The sequence below is a fragment of the Alligator mississippiensis genome, chromosome 9 (assembly GCF_030867095.1).
Source record: "Alligator mississippiensis isolate rAllMis1 chromosome 9, rAllMis1, whole genome shotgun sequence".
NCBI classification, from domain to species: domain Eukaryota; kingdom Metazoa; phylum Chordata; order Crocodylia; family Alligatoridae; genus Alligator; species Alligator mississippiensis.
The window spans coordinates 4,178,892-4,201,671 of record NC_081832.1 but is presented as its reverse complement, the minus strand read 5'-3'; the positions used below and the strand labels follow the sequence as shown (position 1 = coordinate 4,201,671).

At 44.6% G+C, this 22,780-nt stretch overlaps 1 protein-coding gene across 2 annotated transcripts in view; it reads right to left on the bottom strand.

Moving 5' to 3' along the window:
* The window catches only part of NKAIN4 (sodium/potassium transporting ATPase interacting 4), a 73,182-nt gene that overhangs the window by 24,325 nt on the left and 26,077 nt on the right, over positions 1–22,780 (bottom strand). For both annotated transcript variants that reach the window (XM_019484445.2, XM_019484443.2), the window contains exons 2-3: positions 11,971–12,108; positions 8,702–8,782 (exon numbers count right to left, since the gene is read on the bottom strand). In XM_019484445.2, coding sequence (XP_019339990.1) covers positions 8,702–8,782; positions 11,971–12,108 — 219 coding nt within the window. The remainder of the gene's footprint in view (positions 1–8,701; positions 8,783–11,970; positions 12,109–22,780) is intronic.

Genomic DNA, 22,780 nt, shown 5'->3' with positions numbered 1-22,780 from the left:
AGATGCTCTGTTTACCAGGGCACCCTTGGAGTAACTAGGAACAATGGCCACAAACTGACGGAGAGCAGATTTAGGTTGGACATCGGGAAGAACTTCTTTATGGGATGGGTTGCTGAAATCTGGAATGGGCTTGCAAGAGAGGTGGTGCTCTCCCCTACCTTGGGGGTCTTTAAGAGGAGGCTGGGCGTGCACCTGGCTGGGGTCATCTGACCCCAGCGCTCTTTCCTGCCCAGGGCAGGGGGTCCGACTCGACGACCTACTGAGGTCCCTTCTGACCCTAACGTCTATGAATCTATGTATGGATGTAGTCATTTCAAGAGTGCCCAAACAGTATTTTTCTGCTTCCCAGCTGTCCATCCAGAAGGCTACTGCCACTTTCATGGTCTCTTTACCTCCCCTTCAATTTGTCTGATGTCAAATTGTATCTTTTATAAATGGAATGTTTCAATTTTGCAATAAAAGGGGTTTTTTAATGGAAAATTTCTAACTCGCTCTAATGAAGATTTATATTGCCATCACATTATGAAACTTTTCTGTTTCCACCACCTTAACGCTGCTGAAAGGCTCTGTCTCCATTCAGAGGCTGTGGCCGTTTTGTTTCCAGAATGGCTACAGCCGTTAATCGAGGAGGAGAAACCCCTCTTATACTCTGTCACAGAGACATCATTTTGGCTCGTTCTTTTCTTGTTGCTTTCCCCTCAAATTGAAAGGTGGCAAATGCTGGTCCTTTATGATGAACAAGATACAACTTCTCTGTCAGCAGCGAAGCTGCTTCCAAGTCTGGCTCACGGAGCTAAATTACTGACTATAATTGCCCCCAAAGTTCAATTGCTTAGCATAGACAGAAATGTCGGCTTGCGCACTGGGCAAACTGACTGAAACCGTAGGAGAAGAATAACTATGTAGGAACAAGAGTCCAGTCACTGAATCACGTGTCTGAACACGTCTGCTTGCCAAGATTTGGATCCAGGAATTACAACAGGAGTGGAGATGAAAAACATTTTCGAACTTCATAAAGGAACAATTTCCTCTCTGCCACAAACTATTAATGCGTCTAATAATTTCCCTCCCCATCTCCAACGCTCACATTTCCCTCATTATTCAGATTTATTGCACGTGTGGATTTCCATTGACCTCAGTCGATACCAGCCTCTTGGGTCAAGTTACTGTGATGAGCCGACCTCCGCGGTGATCAATAGCTGCTGGAGAAACGTTCCCCCATGAATTCCACATCATCTCTGCCACCGGAGCTACTTTTCACTTGGCTTCTTTCAGCATTGCAGCTTCAATGAGAGCTAAACTAAGCAATTTTGGATGCCACATGGTGAAACGCAGCATGAATGGTAGAGGAATTTGCAAGGAATCAAGATGGTGCATTTCTAATAATAGCTGCGCTTCCCTTTCACTCGAGAAAGTGATACCAGGCTAATTAGGAACACCAGCTGCAACACCGTGGTCACTGCTGTGGGGCTTCTAGCTTAAAGGGTATTGTTACCTTTCCCTTCAAGTGATGAAAGACAAACTTGGCATCCTCTGGAGAGCAGGGGAAGCAAGGACAGCAGCAGCTATCCCTACTTAGTAGGGAAGTGCTAAGTGTCTGGTGCCACTGGGACCCCAGCAGACCTCACATGTCACTTTGATGTAGAATCAGTGAAACCTTTTGGCTCTTGTAGCACACGGGAACAGGGGGCAGAAGGATTTATTTTGTAGCGTAGACTCATGGAAAGTGCCTGGTCCAGAATCCAAATGCTGCCGCAGCCTAGGCATAAACTCCGAACATTTTGTAAAGCATCTGGACTTATCCGCTAGAGAGCTGAGATGCTGCCCTGAACAGACCGCTGATCTGAGCTTGATCCCTGTGGGAAGACTCAGCTTTATGCCCAACTTAGTCATACTTCATCTGTCATCATGAACCCCCCCAAACAGCAAACGGGACTTGATAGAGGATTGCGTTTGACCCTCATTCAGATATCATCTGAATAAGGACAGATTTTAACAGAAATGTGATAGGGCTGGAAGAGACTCTGAGAGGTCACCTAGTCCGTTCCCCCATCCCGAGACAGAATCAACCGTACCTCAAATGGACTTTGGATGGGCTATATGTTATAGACTTTCATTTTCCTGAATTGAAGCTTAGGTATGCCATTAATTCCTAGTCCCAAAGTCTCCAGGAACAAACTACCCTACTCTATACCCTCCCCAAGCTAGCATCCAGCTCATCACTAGCACTTACTAGTACTTTGTGGGGCTCTCTCCTCCAAGTGTGTACTGGGAAACACATCTTGGGAGGTGTGAACACTTAAGTAAGAAGACAGCTGCCAAGCTCCTGACATAATCCTAGCAACAGATGGGATGTGTTTTGCAGCAGAGGAAGGAGAGCGCAGAGCTGTTGTGTGGCAACAATGCTGAAGCGACCCCAATATCAAAGGGAAGACAATTGGGAAAACTCTGTTAACAGCCTGAAACTTATACAAGACCATCTGCGTTTTGCAGGGTGCGAGGAATAATTAGATTGGCGGCTATCGGAGAATGAACTTATGGAAAGGTGCCTGGTGCGGGCACTAAGGGACGTTTGGTGGCCGCCAGCTCCCCTCTCTCCCAGCCTCTGAGAGGAGCAGCAGTTTAGTGGGAAAAAAACACTAACCAGCTTTTTCCAACAGGCACTTCTTTTTTGGGCTGCTCCCCTATGGACTAGACATAGATTATCTCCTGTCCATTCGGATCAGGTCGTTGCGGCACCCCCGTAGCGCCTTCAGCGTCACCATGTCTCAGCGGGACGCGCACTCCCGTGGCTAAGCTCCTCTTTCGGCAAGACTGACTGCAACCCACCCAAATCGCTGCTCCCCCCTTGAGAGGGACTGGACGAGCCCACCAGGCAGGGAAGGCAAAATCATGGTCCAAGCAAGAACAGCTCCAGCTCTTTGGCTCAGGGCTTTCCTTTATTAACAAAGAGCCAAAGTAATTGCGACCCTACAGGGTCCTTGTCCGGAGAGGTTCGCTCTCACAGCCCTCCTCTGCAGGCACGAAGCTCTGCCAGTTGTCTCCCACATAAGCCTTCTTCCCAAATGATGCAGAAAGCCCTTTCTAGCACTCCTTCCCTGCCCCAGGGTCTCTCATAGAAAGTTAGGGCTGGAAGGGAGCTCAGGAGGTCACATCTGGTGCAACCCTCTGCTCAAAGCAGGACCAGCCCCAACTCCATCATCCCAGCCAAGGCTTTGTCTAGCCGGGGCTTAAAAACCTCCAAGGAAAAACTTTGCAGAATATAAGCTGCTTCTACTTATAGCTGAAGAGCAAGGAAAACAATGGGATAGCAAATCTCCCCAAGTCTCCGTATTGGAAATCCTTATAGGGCTGGCCTTTGCTTCCCTTTAATACAGGCGATGTCTCTCTACTCATTTGCAATCCATGAACCTCATTTTGAACCGAGCCTGGATAACCTGAAGAACCTGCTAGCTATCAAGGAGGAATTAGGCAGGTGGAGGAGCAATAAACTTGCACACGTACACACACTCAGTGCTAGTGCGAACACATATCCCCAGCTGGGAACCCGGGCAGAAGTTACGCTGTCACCGAACGGAAACAACCGTGCTAAGGTTGAGCGATTCCTCGCGATATAAAGACTCCAGTTTTGAAGGGCTGTTTGCAAAAATATATGCACATTTTTGAGTTGTGCGGGCAGGCAAACACACAAAACGATCAGCCTCGCCGGCTGCGGAGACGTCGTGAATACCAATCACCAGCGGTGATTATGAGTGCCCTCGTGTTCTGCCTGCAAGGAGATATCTGGAGCTGTTTTGCAGCTGCAGGTTTGACAAGCGGATGAGTAAAAGGGGGTAGGAACGAAGGCTTCGTACTACGCTGAAATCTGCCACTTCTTGTTACCGGCGGGGCTCTATGGAGGACACCTGTGCGGATCGAGTGAAATCAAAAAGCATCCACGAAAACCATGTTATTGACTTCTATTTGCTAAGCAGGAAACCAGTTGTTTTTACTCTGAGTTTTTCAATTATTTCTAATAAATGGTCCCTTGACTTCTTGCTTTCACAATAAGGAAAAAAACACTACCAGATTTCAGCAGGCATTAAAGTATCCTTTTCCTAGCTTCCCTACTTCAACGCCTCAAATCCATCAGCATTTTTTGTCCCTTATTGTGAAAACTAAGAAGGCAAGGGACCGTTATTAGAAATAATTGCAAAAAATCAGAGTAAAAACTAGTTAACTCCCCCCTCCCTCCCCCAGGTATCAAGTTTAGAAAAACTTTAAAAAACTTGTGACGTATTTGGAAATGGATTGGGAAATACTGAGATGCTGGCAGGAGTTAACTAGCTTTATTACAGCAAGGAACAGAGAGCCCTGTTTATGCCCACACTCCCCCATTTCTCGACAGGCAGCTATTTGATGGGCTACGGCTACCTCATTAGCCTTCAATCTGGAAAGAAATATGAGCAAAATCAGTGATAAAAGCTCCTTCTCAAGTGCAGGCTGAGGGCTAGCCAAGATCACATTTCAATCTAAACTGTGGCTGAACCTTGCTGCTAATCGGTTTGCCGTTCGCTCGCTCGGAGGTGGTGCTGCAGGGGGACAAATGGCTCTACAACTTAATGCAGCGCAAGAGTTTTCCCCGTTGCCTCTTCTTCTGCACGCGCTCTATGTTTGCACTTGGAGCAAGCCCCAGTCCAACTCTAGTGCCCACAAAATCAGCTTGAGAAAGACTGGCTCTTTGTCCAGTTAGTGCCATCAGACAGCTGTTTCCTCTCTCACTAGCTGCCTTCTCAACAGCCCCCTTCATTAATTATGAGGCAAAGCAGCATTAATGGCTGTGCAAGCAAAGTCAGCCCACCTAAGCGAACCCTGAGAGCTTGATGGTGGGATCATTTTGCATCTTTTAAATTAGACAGGAAATGATCACCAGGTTTTATTTTCTACCCATGTGTCTTGAATAGCTGCAGTTCACTGAGGTAGCAGGATGCTTGCTTTTATCATTAATTAGACTGCCGAAAGGGTCTGTCGACTGCACTGCTTAACGACTTAATAATAGCTTTCGAACTTCTGAATTCAGGAGGAGGTGGGGGTAGGTATCAATAATGTATTTCTTCCCACCTCCACCTATCGCTTGCTCAGGTACAAAGCTACCAGAGAGGAGCTAATATGTTCTTTCAAATGCGGATAAATCTGATTATGGCTAATAGGACTTATGCTCTTCTACCACGAGAAGGTTAGACAGACACTGTCCTGAGATTAAACCAGTGTCAGATCTGGATGAGAGAATATAAATAAGGATCGCTATCCAAAGATGGGCAGCTCCGGGTGAAAAGCATCAACAGAGCCAGGTTTAAAGGTGCCATCCAAGAGTATCTGTGTCCCGAGTACATGGTAAAGGGTCTATGTGGCAGCATAGGGGGGTGGGGGAGCACATATGTTTTTATCAGCCTGATTTTAATTCTTAATTGAGGTTGACATTTCCCACTAGCTCAAGCGCATTTGTGTAAATGAGAAGTGCGCTGGGATCTTTGCAGCTGAACCTGAAATACCACCCAGATAGTGAGGGATAGGTTATATCAATAGCTAGAGGACGGCTAGGCAATGCTTGAAAAGCCAGGAGGAAGCAAAGTGATGGTTTGGAAAGTGGAATCTCATGCGTCCCACCGATTACACTGATCCAGAGCAGCTGCGGAGGATGCTCAGCAAAACAGCCTTTCACCAGGAGGCTGAAAGTGTGCTCAGAACTGTGAAAAGCATCTGCATCTTGCTGCTGAAGCTGAAAAAGCAATATTTCAGCTCAAAACTTGCACAGGCTTGGTCTGCTTGCTAGCAAAGCATAGTCACGGGAGAGCTGGTACCGCAGGACCTGTTCTGTACAGAGACCTTTCAGGTGCTGACTTCAAAGAAGCAAGGACATGCTTTATTAGGCAGTTCTCTGACAACCCATTTGTCTGCTGTCCACCTAATGAAGTTACAGGAGACAGTATTTCATTCTCTTTATTCTATTGAGGAAAGGTATCAGTATGAAAAATGACAGGGTGAATAAAAAAACCAAAACCCACCACAACCGTCAGTCCAGTTCTTTCAAGGAACTGACATAAAATACAGAGAAGGACAGAGACAATTTTCCCTTTGGACAAAAAGAACTGAATTTGATGCACTTCAGAAGAGTCTAGGGCTAATGGAAAATGAAGAGAGTTTGGTTTAACTCCAAGCAACACGTGATTGTCGTGGAAGACATTAAGGTCCATATTTTTAAAGGTGTCTGTGCCTTTGCACAGATAGTCATTGCAATGATATCACTATTCCCTAATTATGTATCAAAAGGACTTGATAGCTTGTCTTTGCACGTATCTCTATTCTGAGTACATACACACACAATTGTGATTACACATACACACATGCTGGGCAAAAGTATGCATGAATTGTGTATACATGTGCAATTATGCCTGCAGTCTAGGAAACCTGTGACTGAAATGCTCAGGCATGCTAGCAGAAATCTTCAACGAATTTGGAGGTGACATCTGGACCAATACTGGACTTTTAAGCAACTTTTTGGCTGCTGTGCAAAACTGAGTAAAATTTCGTATTTTCACCATTCTTACGGTACTCTAGAATACCTAGCAAGGAAGAAAGAAATGGAGTCTCACTCTGATTATGGGTGTGCAGGCCAGGACCCCTATGTCGGAGTCCAACACCCCTATTAAAGACAGCAAGGAAGGCAGCCCCCTCCTTCTCCATAATGCACTGATGCAGCCGTGCACCTTGACCCTACGGGGTCTGCCGAAATTGGAGAACTGCTGAATACTGGAGAAATGATCTTTCCTGACTCCTCAGGCTATCCATTTGCAAGGTGACATACTTGATATAATTACCCTCATCCTAAAAAGATAAAACCACAAATGGAAGTGCTAGTCATTTTATTGGGCAATAAAACTGTTTGGTGCTTGGTCACAAGGTGGGGTGCAAAGTTTAACTGGAAGGAAAACCAGCGCTGTACTGTGTCTAGCACAGTGGGGCTCCGGTTCACGACTTGCCCTCCCAGGGGCGACTGCAGTATAAATATATAATTGTTCCTCTCTGTTTTCCTGTTCTCCTCTCTCATCCTGCAGCTCCTCACAAAACGGGGTCTGTGCACCAAACTGTATAAAGCACTCTCTGCCATTAAGGTATTTAACAGGTTCCTCATTGCTCATATTTTCATTCCTCGAGGCATTTATTAAAGTTGTTAAAGCAGAAGCACTCAGGGTGCTTTTCTCCTTTCCCTCCCCAGCTGAGTTATCACCTGTCTGAACTCTATAGGGCTGTCATTACTAGCTGCCAAGTTAACAAACTCCATTCCTTCTAGCTCACTGCCCTTTCTGCGTTTTGTCATTATAAATTAGCTGGCTGCTGACACAGATATCTCCGCAAGGCTGCCCTGTCAGAAATAAAAGCAAGAAGCGCTCAGGTGGTCAGAAATGCTACATGGCCTCCCTCCCTTTCTCTTTCAGGTGCTCATAAAAAAGGGTGGATGTTGGATGCCATACAAAGGTAAGGATCTCTTCCCTCCCTCCAAACAGGGAGACTAGGACATGGCTGTATGCCCTGCAAAACCTCAGGCAGGGACGGACACTGCAGTGCCCTTGCCGTGTTCGGGAGGCAGTTCATCAAGGGCTGTCCCAGGCTTGAGAGCAATCCTGAAAACAGCTCTTCCTGATCCAAATCTTGCTGTCGTCAACAGGAGTCTATCCAGAGTCTTTAGATCAGGGCTATAAAGATGCAAAAAGATATGGCTGCCTACTTGTGAGCCAGAGGCCTGTCTGCATGAGCAGCTTTGCTGTTTTGCAAAATAAAAAGGGTATATGTAGAGACGGGGGAGCGGAGGTGGGAAGTGCCCTGCCTCGAAGAAGCAGTGTCAGGCATGTTGTCACATGTAAGAACATGCTGGATCTTCAGGCGTCTTCCCTGAGGACACGGATAGCCGTTTATCGAAAGGGGTAGGACGGGGAGGATGTTTTGTCCAAGGTGTCTACAGGCCTAGACCTATTCCTGCCTCTAAACTGAGCTCAGCTGGACTAAGCGTGGGACAACAAAAGAGAGATCACCGAGGAAGCTGCCGCAAGTGCTTTAACCCACCATCTGGCCACGATTCCTACCAACAAGTAATTCAGGACATAGGTAGTGATATCCCCATCTCAGACTTCATTTTGGCCAACGATCAGCGGAAGTCCCTCATGCATTGCCTCCCTGAGCACATATACGTCCTTTTAAGGTGTTTTTAAGTAGGGCAAGGGGCAACCTCATTAGCTCACAGACTCCCTTAATCACCCCTGGACCTTCATTAAGAATTGATCTCAAATGCCCAGAGGCAACTTCCCATTAGGGATATCACTGGTGAGGTATGTTCCTTATATATCACACAGAGGTCATTTTCTGTTTTTCTTCTTAAAACACCTTCTGCTTCCACAGAGAGGGGCCCCTGAAAATCATCCTGCCACTAACACCTATGCTAAGGGCTGCCTGTTCTTCCGAAAGCTTGCAACATGCCTCCATATAGCCCCCACGGTAGCCACCAAACATCAGCGTTCAGCTGATGTAGAAAGTAGCTTGCTTTCCTCTTTAATCTCAAAGACATCAGGCAGTATTTCTTCTTTGCAGTCCCTCTTCCCCTTCCCCTGCCCTCCTCCTTCCATCTCCGTTGATGGAAACATTGCTGTCTGATCACAGCCCTACTTACCTTGGAAAGTCCTCCCACTTCCAAGTAGAAGCAGATGATGAAGATATTCCAGGTGACCCAAACGGCAGTCCAGATGGCGTACTAAGAAGGGGGATGTCAAGGGAGAGAGATTGGACTACGGTTAGGGAGCTGCCTGAAACATCACTTCAGAGATGCAAGTACAGCAGGAGAGAGTTAAATGCTTCACACCATCACCATGCTCCCTTTCTGATCCTTAGGCATTTGTCTGGATTTTAATGCACCTACAGTTCTCTCGTGATTGTGGCGCTCCGATCCAGCTTCCCAAAGCAGGGCTTGTGGGTGCTGTCGGCTCTGCTCTGCGGGGTGGTTCGCTGAAGGGTGAGGACCAGGCCTGTGTCCATCAGCAGAGGGTCACTCAACACCACCAGAAACCCCTGCACACTTTTGCAACTGCTTGTGCAACAGCTGACTGATTCAGTCCAAGGACAGCAGGGCATCCTCCCACGCCAGCAGTGTTTGCAGGAGCGGGGGGCTTGGTGTTCAGATAGGGAGGCCACGGCTGGGTTGTATCCCAGTCTTGAGCAGCTCTAATGATTAGAGATAACACACTGATGGGAGGCACATCTGTTCATTCCCAGCTTGAAAGACAGGGGCTTCTGTTTAGGAGCTGAACGCTTGAGACGCAAGGTCCTTGAGGACAGAGCAAGGAGGAAAAACGGCTCCTTGCGGCTCCCTTTGACCTCTGGATAGCCCCTTTCAAAACACCATCAGGAGACAAATGAGCTCTGAAATTCAAAAGCAGGTTGGACAGACACTTGCTTGGGATGGTTTAGTTAGGGATGCTGCTGCCTTGAGCAGAGCTGGACTAGACAACCTCGAGAGGTCCCTTCCAGCTCTACTTCCCTATGATTCCTAAATTCTGGAAAAAAAGGGGGTTGGAGCTTTATTTCCAAAGCCTGTAACCTGCTCCTTGGTAGAGCACTATGGAGAGGTGAATGGCGTGTGTGTGCATGTGAATGTGTGTATATACACACACACGTTTCATAGCATACACGTTAAATAATCAAATGGAGGCCATTTCCCTGGAGAGCAGCATTTAGCAATATGGGGCTGGATGCTCGGAGGAATTAGAGCAGCAGAACCAACCACTCCAGAGGGATGGGAAGAGCTAGTCTCAGGTGTGTGAAACAGAAATGTTGGTTACTGAACCCCCGGTACCTGTCCTAATGACTTCTGCTGGAAAAGCCCTGCTGTATAGGCTTCCTCCCTGCTCTGACTCAGGGGAAGGCCTTCAGCTAACATTTCTGAAATACATAGCTGGGCCATGACACTTCTTTTTCCCGTGTCCCGAGAAGTTTGTTATTTGATTTGGTTTTGTTTGCATGAAGGCTGAATGCTGTAAAAATCCTGAAAAATGGAATAAGTAGCACTGCCATAGACAAGTTTTGAATCCCCCCAAAATATTGCCTGTGACACTCTGAATATCACAACCTGTGGGCGTTTCTATTCCGGTGCTTAATTGTCTTCCACCCACACCAACATGTAGTATTTCTGGCATGCATTAGTGCTGGAGGGCTTGAGTATAATGCCAGTAAGTTGTCAGACAGAGCCGGAGTTACACCCTGATTTCCACACCACCAGCTGCCATAGATTAAGGTGGTGGGAAGCCCTCTCCTGCCAAAAAACCTGACAGTTGGCAGAAGTTTATTATTTAAGCAATAGTCCCTGTCACCGAGAATTTTATCTGCTTAATAATTGGCAGCAAAAAGCCTGAGCTGAAGGGAAATGTGAATCAGATAGAGCTGAGGTCAATTTTAAGGCACTAGAGCTTGCAGTCAGGGATGTTGGCTGGCAGGACCAGATTTTAAGTATTTGAAAACACTTCTGAACATCTGCTTGTAAAAATAAATTTAAAAAGTGAATTTCAGTTGCAAATGAATTATAATTAACAGTGAACAGAGAGAGAAAATGTAATGGAAAACTGAATCATGGATGTTTCAGGCTTAGGGAAAGAGCCAAAGGTATCTAGCCAAAGGCCATGGCATCTGATTTACTAGCATAGTTAATGCAGCATGGGATATGGAAGATCTACCTCCAACTCTGCCACCCCTTTGCTATATAAATCTGGGAGGAGTCCCTTAACTGCTCGATACCAGTTTTCCTCCTCTGTACAGTGTGGATACACTACGTGCCTAGAGCTGAGACGTACTACAGGGAATGGCTGTTAGCATTGATAACTTTATCAACAATCATAATGGGTCGACCTAAAGAGGTCTTTTACTGTTGCTGTCTCATCGTAGCATGCTGCGTTTGATCAAGATTTATGCAAAAGATGAACGCACAAAAAAAATAGTGCAAGCGCTTTTATAGTCCAGGCTGAGCGTGACGTGTGGATCTACAATCACAGCCAACCCAGAGCATTCAGACTTCCTTACAGCAGAGGGAGATTGAAAAAAAAATGAAAATGGAGAAAAAGACAGCTCAGGGGAGTAATAATAGAAAATTGGATAAAATGAGGTCTGTACTGGTCAAATCCAACCTGGTTCAATACAGCTGACAGACTGTCATCATCTGAGAGCCTTTGTGAATTGATGGATGGGTCCTGTGCAATTGGGAGTGGATTCCTAGCTCATGCACTTGATTCCAGCTAGCTGTTAGCAGGCTCAGCAGGGAGGCTATGGGGAACAGCCCCGTCTCTCCCCTCCAGATGTTGAGGTTTGCACTACTGCTGCCAAAACTCTACCAAGTGTGGAGATAAATAGCAGACTTCAAACACTGAGGCTGTCATTCTGGCATCTTTCACCAGAACTAAAAGCTGGAGGTTAAGTTTCATGTCCTTGAAACTTGAACATTTCCTTAGAGAGAAAAGATATTATGGTTAAGATACTGCATTGGGATGCAGGAGACTGGGTTCAGATGTCAGCGCTCTCACTCCCCATTGCTATGTGACATTAGTTACTTAATTATTCCATGCTGTAATTTCCTCCTCTGTAAAATGGAGATAATAGAATTTCCTTTCTCCAACCCCTTTGTGTGTTGATATGGTTAACTCTTTGAAGAAGGAATTGTTGCTCATTATATATTTGTATGGTGGGACTCCAGTCTCAGTTCTGGCCACTAGATAATACTGTAGTACAAATAATAACTATAATCTCATTTCCTCTGAAACTACTGAGTAAATGTTATGAAAAAGTAAAATAAATCTTTAAAAATAGCCCAGCCAGCTACAAGTAAATAATATTGGCTTATTCCACTCTATGAACCCCATCCTGGGTAACTATAGAAGAAAAAACTTGAATAATACTTACCACCACTATGTAGCGTGGCCTGTACTGGATAGTACCGAAGAGGCCAAGGATAACAATGATGATGTGGAGAAAATTGGCTAGAATAGGAGCCCATTGATATCCCAGGAAATCAAATACTTGTCTCTCTAATGCAGCAAGCTGGAAGAGAGGAATTATAATTTTAAGACTTATTACAAGGCTCACAATGTTTAAGCTCAGAGTCACTTCATCAGCTCAAATGTCTCTGCTGTTGCTAGTATCAGTTCATCACTAGGAGTGTAAATCAAATTTAGGCACATCCATTTGCATTGCATCGGCCCCCAAGCCATCCCGCCCCCTCAGAAAACACTACCTCCAACAGAAAGATCCTGCAAACACGTCAGTTTTCCGGGAGAAGCATGATGCAGCAGTGTTAATCAAAATGAGATCTTTTTGATGCTGATAAAATATATTAATGTTAGAGCTTTACGTCCATACTTTTTTTCAGGAGGCCGCATTCAAAAATACACGCACATTTGTGCCGGATGGAATAAATGATTGCACCTAGACTTGTAAATGGCCATTTAAGCACTGAATTGCTGCAATGGTACACACAACTGTGTTTGCAAGTTAGATGTGAAGTTTCACACCAACCTTCAACATCCCACTAGGCCTTAAAATAAAATATTCATGGGCCAAACAACAGGATGGGGGGTAGGACAGTGCCTCACCCATCCTCCTGGAACCAACTTTTTCATAAGAAGCATTTTTCCATCTCAAATATATGTGCCAAACCTGCCATGAGCATCAAATCTTTCAGTGAGCAGGGAGATAAGGCAGAGTTAACCACATTTCCCTTACAGCATGAAAATTCAAAACATACTAATTAGCATAGTAATTGATTGCATTAGCACAACTCATTTATTTTTGCCTTAAAAAATGCAATAAAAACTTACCAGCAATAGCCAATATTAACTTTAGCATAATAGCTACTTTTACCCAGGGGCATCGTACAAGTGCAGAGGATAGATCTGAACATCCAAAGGACCTTTGGTTTTCTATTAGGATATATAGTACATACCCTAACTACTTCCGGTGGATGATCTTAGTCTACTTAGAGCTGTTACATCTCAAATGAGGCATCTTTCTCTAGGTCTGCCCTGTATGGTTAGCAGAAGAGTTTTTGCAGTGGCTTAAAGCATTCAAAGATGCTCCCTGTATCCTTCTGAGCTAGTCCCATGCCCCGGGGAAGCAGCATGAGGAGGAATGCCTCTGCTATCAGATGGCTGCTATTCCTCCTCCTCTTCCCCGGGTGACAGAGTGGGGAAATCACCTTCATGCTTCCCTTTGGCTGGGACTATGTCAGAAATGGAAGTATATCCAAAAGGAAGAGTGTGCAGATACATTGCCAGTGGACTTCGTTCTCTTTGCAGAAACCACTGGCTTGGAAAACTGAAAGGACTTCAGCCAAATCTATACTTTAAAGAGGTAAACAGGTTTCTGGTTAAAGGGGATCAAAAAAGAGTTGCTGCTAAGCTGTTTGTCCTTAGTGACTGCTATCTGCACCGGAGAGGAGGTGTAGGGATAGGGGGAGGGGAAGGCAGCCTCCAAATCGAGCTGTATTCTCCAAAACAAGTTAATCCTCCATTTGAAGTAACACACTCTCATATTTGATCTATATGAACAGAGGGGAAGCTGCTGCAGAACGTGTTACAGGGTACAAGCAGCATCTCTGCCAGCAGGCTGGGCCTTTGAAATGGGAACGGGGAGAATATTACCCATTTCACAGTTCAATTTGGAATCCTCCCCAGAGCGCAAAAGATTTTCTGTATCTCAACAGAACCAGCAGTAATAGGTTAAATGCTTAATCTTTTCATAGGGGATTAACGCACATACCATAAAAACATGTAGCAATCCTGAATCCTGATTGGCTGGCCACAGGTCACTTGACTGTGACTGCTTCATCCAATCAGGCATTTAATTGGCTTGCTGTGTTACATTTGCACCCAAATAGGACCACAGAGAGACAGCCCCACAGTAAAGCATTAAGCCCGTTATCCAAGGAGACACAATGGGTTGTATGGTGTGAAGAGATAACGCCCCACTGCAGCTGTATGAAGATGAAACGTTCAGTGATGCCTCTTGCCTCCAGCCCCAGAAAGGAATGGGTAGATCTCTATCTTAGCCAGCAGGGCTTTATTGCCATTAATGATGGCTCTGTATTGTTAAAATCATATGTTGCCAGTTCAAAGAAGTGCTGCTTGTTCGTAAAAGAACCTCTGCTGACGGGCTCATGTGACACTAACAGGACTTCAACATCTCCTAGCAATGACTTCTGTTGGGTACTTTGATTCACAGGGGCCAGGAACAATGAACTCTCTGTTGCCTCTATCAAACAAATTATCTCACTGGTTTAGGTTAGATTTACAGTTGAGTGGAAGAACAGAGCTGTGTCCAAGACACTGTCTGCATGAGCTGTAGCATCAAAATTGTCTGCTGCAGAAAAGACACAGCATGGTAGGCAAGGGGGAAGGGGCAGAGTGTCTAGGGTGTTATGTGCTGTAATGTCCCATCAGGACTGATGCAGCCCCAGCACACTTGAAATAGCAGAGATACCTTTTCTCTGTCCCTGGGCTGCTGTTGGCATCAGTTCAGGTATTTGCCAGTAGTATCTATGGGAAATCCTGCTCATGCAAACAGACATGCAGTTGCAGTGCATAAAAGGGGGAAAATCGTGGCGTGTACATAGGTCCTATAGGTCAATTCAGGTAGTCTGCACTCATTGAATGTTGAGGTCCCTATCCAGGCAGGCTTTCTCCCTGTGATCTTAGGAGTTATATCCTGTTTCATACACCCCTTTCCCAGACTGCTCTCTCCTTTCCCCACTCAGTTACCTTCCTCCCTGGCTCTTCCTTTGGGATCTGCACTTTAATAATAAACTTTGAGAACTTTCAGCCCATTTAATTTGGTTTTTTTCTTTTCTGTTTTTTAATTCTCCTCTCTTGATCCCCATGATGGATGATAGTTTCTTTAGCCAATTTCTTTTGGCCTTTTCTGCCTATTTAAGAAGCATTTCATGGTCCTAGGAATGGGCAAAGCAGACTACAATATGAGCAGGGGACAGGTGAATGAGTTTTGCTCTCTCGTGACAATAATAACAGTGAGGATTAGGCAAATTACTTCATTCCTGTGGCTCTTTCCTTCACTATAAAATAAATATTCTGTATGGGCACTTCAGATGAAAGACTCCATGTGCTGTCAATGCAAAGTTTTACTGTTATTGTTAATATTGTTCAATCAGTAAGTATTTATGCTGCAATACAGCTGAATGAAATGAATCCCCAAGCAACATCAGGGATGTCTCTTAATCCTACCCAAGGATTTTGGACAAGTAACAAAATATTTGCTTAGAACAGAATAGATAAGCAACCATGTAATTCACTGGACTACAACTCTGTGTGAAGGGTACAACCATTAAACTCTGCCAAGGTTAGTAGATAAACTGAGCTAAGCTTGTGTAAATCTGGACTCAATATGTGGTTGGGCAACAAGGCATGAAAACAGGAAAATGGAACTACATCCATTAGCATCCTGTGATGAGTCCATGAGCTCGGCCAGCAACTAGCAGCAGGGGGTAAGAGGTATGGAGCTTCGCGTGTGCACATGTGGACACCTCCTTCCCCACCCCACACCCAGCCTTTGCATAGAACCTATTCCAAATTTGTGCCTAAGAGTACTAGCCCTTGTGGAAAGCTCCTCTGGAATAAGGGAAACATAGTCTTTCTATTCAACATTAACCCAGCTGATTGGGCTAGAGCAGGGGTGGGCAATTATTTTGGGTGGCGGGCCGCTTACTGAGTTTTGGCAAACCATTGAGGGCCGCATGACAGGCAGCCAGGGGCAGATAAATATTAATTTTCTAAAATTTTTAGGGGCCCCGTGAGCCAGATAGAATGGCCTGGCAGGCTGCATCCGGCCCACGGGCCACATTTTGCCCACCCCTGGGCTAGAGACGATTTAATCCTAGCGTCCTATAAAATAGCTAATAAGATTCCTTTAGAGACATTTGTTTCATTATATTCTGAGGAACAATTTTAAATGGAAACTATACAGAGCTGCATGTTTTCCATTCCTTTCAAATTTGATAGGACCTTTCCATCACAGAGGGAAGAATCTTACTTTCCAAGAGTATTTCCGTTATGAAAAGGCCTGCTTTCCCCCTTCTCAGTTCTCTAGCCCATAAACCATTCTTCCTTTCATTTTTTGAATATTAAATGAAAAAGAAAAAGCTGTTTCCTTCAACTGATTTGTTACAGTGCTAAAATCTGAACAGTTGTTATTGACCTTCCTCTTATGAAATAAGCCACTGTTCTGCTGACGTGAGTGAAACTGGAGGAGCAATAATCATGTGAAGTATTTGTTAGGCAAATGAAACCAGCCACAAAACTCTCTTTTGGGCCATACTTCATTTATACAGCTGGTAGCGATAGGGAAGGCAGTATAAAATGTCTAATTTGTACGAATTAAGGTCAATCATACAACTTGCATGTAGCAAGCTTCCTCTTCCCAAGTTGTGAGCAGGAGCCTCCACAATATGGAGATGCCCATTATCCAGTGGTACTGAAGTGTTACTAGAGAAGGGTGTTGTAGCTAAGGTGAAGGATGACCCTCATCAATAAAGCTGGATGAAAAATAGACAAAAATAATTTTTGCAAAAGTGTCTCAAAGTGTTGAACTTCTCATTGCCGAAGGTTAAAAACACAATAATTTTTAATTCTTGGAAAATTTTGGTAGCAATTCTTTTCCTGGAAGCGAGGTCATCTTTTCATTTCCGCTTTTTCTACTTACTGAAATAAATCAGGCAATATTCGTTGTTTGAGGATTTCTTTTAAGGTTCTCAGTTTTATTTCTTTTTAGTTTTTCTGTTGCTATTTCTATCTGATGGAAAGCCAAGGAAGTTTGAAAGAGTTACAGAATAGACAACAGAAGCAATGTACGGTGGTGGCTGGGGGGTGGGAAATCCTGAAACCCCTGAAATCAGGGTATCCTTCATTATGTTACATTTTAGGGCAAAAAATAAAGAAAAGTGGTGGCAGAGAGAGGCAAAAATTTAAACAACAAAACCCCCAGCATTTTGCCATTTCCAGGGTTGTACTTAAAAAAGCAGAAAATCTGGGGCAACCCCTGCCCCACCCAAAAAAGCAGCTTTTTATGAAAGTGATTTGCTCAGACAAGGGGATATTTTTGTCAAAAAAAGTTTTAGAGAAAAAATGTTGATGAGCTCTACGTGTTGCCCTTTCCAAGAAGAGGCCCGTCTGTGTGCCAGTCTCATTAGTGTCACAGCTGATTGTATGGGGGGAGGGGGGGAGCCCACCCCAAAGATTGACACACATTTGTATAATGGAGAAATGCCTGAACAGCCATGGGACCATCTGACCCAGATCCTTAAGGATTTGGAAAAAAATGAGAGCATTGAACAAAAGTGTATGAGCGAGGGCACAGAACAACTGCACCGTGCTCACATACTTCTAGGGTCCAGGTGTTTAGACTTGAAGGTTTTCCCCCCATCTATATGCTCCTCTTTGTGTGATTTTCCCCTTCGGACTCTGCTTTTCTTGGCTTTTGAACAGACAGGGAGGCTCCTGCTCAATCGGGTTTCTCTCGGCTCCGAAGCCACCGCAAACTACCCCCAGTCCTAGCTCCCAACTCCCCTCGCCCATGCTTCGACCTCGTGGGAGTCCTACCCTGAGGAGCCCCATCTCACCCAGCCCCAAAAGCAAGGGTGTTGCTAAGGAAGGAGCCTAATGGATAGGTCAGAGGTTGCCTGCAATCCTTTAACTCTACATCACTTGTATCCTGCTATGAAGGCCATGTTAGCAATTAGATTGATTCATGCTAATTTATTTAGCTTTTAAACCCCCCTAATCTTATTTGCTTCAGGTCTCTGTCTTTCGCTGCATTTCAGAAGTCACTCGGAAAAAAATTAAAAAGAAGAAATGATCGGCATCTGGAAGATGCTGAACTGATTGTGCCAGGGGAGGACAGAAGGACCCAGGATTTGGGTATATGGCATTTTATGCAGGTATAGTTTGACACGTGTACCCCCCCCCTGCACCCGCAGATCAGGAAAGCTGATCTCACATGTTTTAAGCTCAGCTTTAACAAGTAAATATGTCTATGTTTGGTTTTGTTTTTTAATTTTTGGTACTGAAATAAGAGTTGCAACAACTGAGGAAGAGGAGCAGATGGGAAGGAGCAGTCTGGCCCCTTTCAGCCAGCTAAAACCTGCCCAGGATCCCCAAGGAACTGTGTGCCTACAGTTTAAAATAGACCGTGTTTTTGACTTGAGAAATACTCTCTCTTTGGTCTAACTTGGGAGAGATCCAGTCAGAGCCACTTATTCAATCACCCCCTCATTTCTATTACTTATTTCCAGGGCCATCTGGCCGATTCCTGATTCACTCATATGGCTTTTGGTTTTATGCCAACCGGCTTCAGTTTTTACAAGACTGTTCATTGCTTTGACCATCGTTGCAAGCCTCAACCAACTTGCGAGCTGCAAGAACGCCCGTAGAAGGAGGCCCTCGGTAGGACCCCGAGATTGCAGTTCTTAGGCAAAATGTTCATGAACCTTGTGGCGGGGAGGGGAGAGAGGAGGAGTCGATGTTTTTGGCCTAGAAAAGGTTGCAAGGCCAATCTCTGTGCAATGTTCGGGCAGCTCCGATGATATTGTGCCTTTCCTTAAAGTTCCAGCTCCTGGAGTCTTGTGATTATGAGAAAATTCCAGTTTATATTTAAAAAAATGGGGCTCTGAGCCCTAGAAGTTGAAAAAAAAAAAAAAAAAAAAGAGGCTAAAAACATAAGACTAATAGTTCAAATGTCAGAAATAAAAAAAAAAACCCAACCCAAATATTATTTTCAAAAGTATTTTGATGGTTAAAACACTGATTTTTAGAGCCTGGCTTACCATTCAGCTTTGGCAATACTGGCCATCTGTTTCGCAGCTAGAACGATAGCTGTGTATCTTGGCGTTTTTTTACCTCCTTCTCTTTGAAACTGTTGAAAACAACTCTAAACCTAAATAATTCATGCCAAGCCTAAGCAGGGTGGGGAAAAAAATCCATTATTAGTGAGCAGAAAATTGCGCTCCATTTGTCTAGAGGTGGCTTGCAGTGGGGACAAGGTGGATTCTGCGGATAATGGGGTTATTCGTTTAAACTATACATCTGCTCTCTTCCTCAGTACATTTGTCTTCACACATTAAAAAAAACCCAACTCATTAATTAATTTTATTAGAAAAAGAATAGTTTTTTTTTTCCACTGGCCACTTTACATGGTGAGGGCTCAATCCTGTCAGGTGCTAAGCTTCCCAAGTCAGCATCTTGCAGGCTAATATGCAACTACATTCATGAAATCCCATTTTTCTTCAACTAAGTGTTGTCAAGGAAACCTTCCTTGGGGCCTTGTGATCCAGAGCTCCTTTCCCGGCATCCCTCCCGGAGCCACGGAGGTCAAGAGACTAATTGAACGGGAGCTTTCTGTTTGTCACTTTGTCTCCAAGATGTGTTTGGTCAGCATAGCCATTTAATAAAATAAACACCATTCTTTATTAAGTTTGGTCTGTTCGCTCCCATGGAGCTGTTTATCCACCTCGGGATCATTACATCCTGGCTCGTACAAGTATTAAAGGAGCCTGGAGGGGTTCGGCTCAAATGTCATATCTTAAGTCTTCTAATTATGAATGCTGCCAAACTAAGTTTGGGTCACGCTAGGGGCTCGAAAGGGCAAGTAGCTGCAACTAAGCAACCATCTATTAAACAATTGTGTATGCATTTTCCACACCCTATTCATTCCTTTTGCTCTGATTCAGCTCTGCTAAGGGTCTTCCACCCACGGGATGGTGCTTCCAGTTGACAGCCCCACAATCATCCTAAGGCCTCATCCCTGTGCAGTGTGCCGCTGGCCCCGTCCAGAAAACAATCCGGAAAGTAAGGATGTGTTTGCATGCAGTACAGTATTCAGCCCCACACGTCTGTGCTGTCGCCGGTGTGCTGCGCTCAGCCCTTGGTAGACATACGAGACAAAGCTGGAACTCAAGTTCGGTGGAATCCCAATTTTCTGTGCTTCGATCGTAACTCATTCAACCTCTTGCTTCAGAAAGACTGATTTTGTGTGTCATGACACTGAATCTACCACGTTTTAACTGAGGATATAGCTGTTACACAAACACCAGTACACACAGAGCATATCAACTGGGAAGGGGCTTGGTTGCTGTTACCAATTTTAGGGTGAATATTGGGTCTGTGAACATACAGGCCTGAAAGGGCAACCTAGAGAAAGGCAGACACTGTATAAGCTGCTCCTGTTTAGGAGGAATGTATGTAGCTTAGCTTTGGTTCGCAAACGCTCATATAGCTATGACGGTGCCATGTTTCAATAAAACGGAGGGTATATCTCCATTAATATTTAGGACCAACCCTGATGGTTGCCCTTAAGTAACTGAGCCACAAATCACCTCTTCCTGACTATAGTTTACTTTGCAGTTGCTGCATGCTGTACTTCCTATTCCTTGAGAGAGAAGCCCATCTAGGAATCAGTTTGCCTTCTTCTCTTCTCTTCTTGGCTCTTATCCGGGGCAGTAGAGATAGAAACTGGAGTGCAGAGGGGCTGGAAATAACGTATAGGAATTTTGGGATTGCTTCTGGAGGATTTCCTGGTGGCCTCTAGCAACCAGTGAATTGCAAACACCCTGCAGGAAGGGTTGAGCCAGGAGGCAAGTAGGGGCAGCTTTGACCTCATGCCTTGAAGCTCAATAGATCTTCCAGCCTTGGGTTGCACTTCCCTTTGGGGTCAAGCTAAGGGATTTGCAGTGTAGATGGCTGCCTGGTTTGAGTCTAAGACCAGCCAAAAGCTAAACCCTAACAAGCTTGTAGACACATTCAGAGACTGGTGTTATCCCAAATTAATTCACTAATGGTTTTGCAAGGCAGACAAAAAAATCCACTGGTGAGGCTGCCCAATTTATTAGTGACACAAGTCCATATGTGAGCCCAGCTTTCTGGAATTTAACGTATTTAACCTATTGTGCCAACTAGCTCCCGAATATCTTCCCTGCCCTGAAGGTCAAAGTCTGATCAACACCCTTGTGACAGACAGAATAGCCACTAAGGTGAAAAAGATGCAACTGTTCTTGTACCAGTGCAAAAAGCAAAATAGGTTTCTTTGGTTTGTGAGAGCTACACAAGTTGCAAGAGATGCAATCCCTGGCCTTAACAGATAGCTGTATGCATTAGGAGTATGTTCCTTAATATAAAGGACCAACAGTGGCACAGGTCTGATTGTTGAATCAAGTATATTAATGATATGCCATGGACTTTGCAGACATTTCCTCAGGGAGAATTGCTCTTGTTTGAGGCCATCTGAACACGAGGCAGAGCCGTGCAACAATATCTTGCAGGAATTTAATTTTCTAATTGGAAAAAATAATTTCCTACGAAGAGAGCATTACAGCCTTATCCTCACTCATCCGGAAAGACTACAAAAGGGTTTTTCTTTATTGCTTTGCAAGAGAAGGGGGTTGAAAGAATATGCAACAGTTCTAAAGCAAGCTTTGACAGTGGTCTTGGGCTAGTCGTTATGAAATTATCTACGCAAGACTAATCTGTCTCAGGGACTATTTGTATTATGCTTATATATACACAGTGCCCTGAATGGGATATGGTTTTGGAGATTAAACCTAGGACCTATGGAAACCAGGAACTATATATGTTTGAGCTGAAATAACCAACTTGGGGCTGCAGCAGACTTGTGGTTATAGCATGCAAACATACCTCTAACTTCCTATTTAAGCATTTTTTGAGCTAACTGTTGCTACCATTACCATTTTTATAGGTACTAACTATTATCATTTAAAGAACAGCGGCTACAAAATCAAACTTCAATTAAAAAAAGAAAGCTGTGACAAACAAGAACACTTTAACTAAAAACTCCCAGCAAAGAGAAGATCTTTTTTTATCGTGCTCAGGTCAGGTCTTTGTCGTGGTTCAATGGGGCAGCTTTCTAACACAGATGAGTTAGGGAGAGAAAAAAAACTACTTAATTTGGGAAAGTTGCACTGTTGATACCCAGCACTCGTCCCAGCACTTCTCTATCATGGAGAACAGAGTGAGAAACTGTCCTCCGGTGCAAATCTCACCCTGCAAACTAGACCCGAGAAGTCTCTTGGTGAATCTCCTATTACGCTGAGTGAATAGACAAGTGTGCCACTTGAACAGTTTGGATCCGACTGTAATTCTTGGGGGTCTCGATCATGATACGATTCACATACAGTTGAAGCAAGCGGGTGTCTTGGTCTTTGTTAAGACCAGGACTGAGCAGACATGCTGTACTCCCCTCATCTAGAGTCCTTGAATACAAAGTTGAGCAAAGTTTTCACTTTAATCCAATACCAGTGGACTTGCTTGATGTGCACAAGCTGCTTCTCCACGCTCTTAGGGTGCCAGGAACTGAAACTAAATGCACTCAACCAAATGCCAAGGCACGGGGAGCCCCTCCAGCACTTCCATAAAGCGAGAATTACAAGCTCACAGCGGTTTTTGAAAGATTCACAAATTAAAACAGGACAGATTTGGCAAATTTGACAAAGGGCAATTCAGATTCATGTTGGCAGTACTTTTGCAAGCTTTGCAGGGGAGTCTTTGAAAAGCTCCACATTGTCAGCTTAGACATTGTCATGTCCCCCGTAGTCCAGTACATTTGAGGTTACTTTCCCAAGAAATGAAAGACAAAAAAACCCCACTGAATGCTACCTTAGATCAGCCTGGATTTGTAAGTCCCAAAATAATAAAGAATC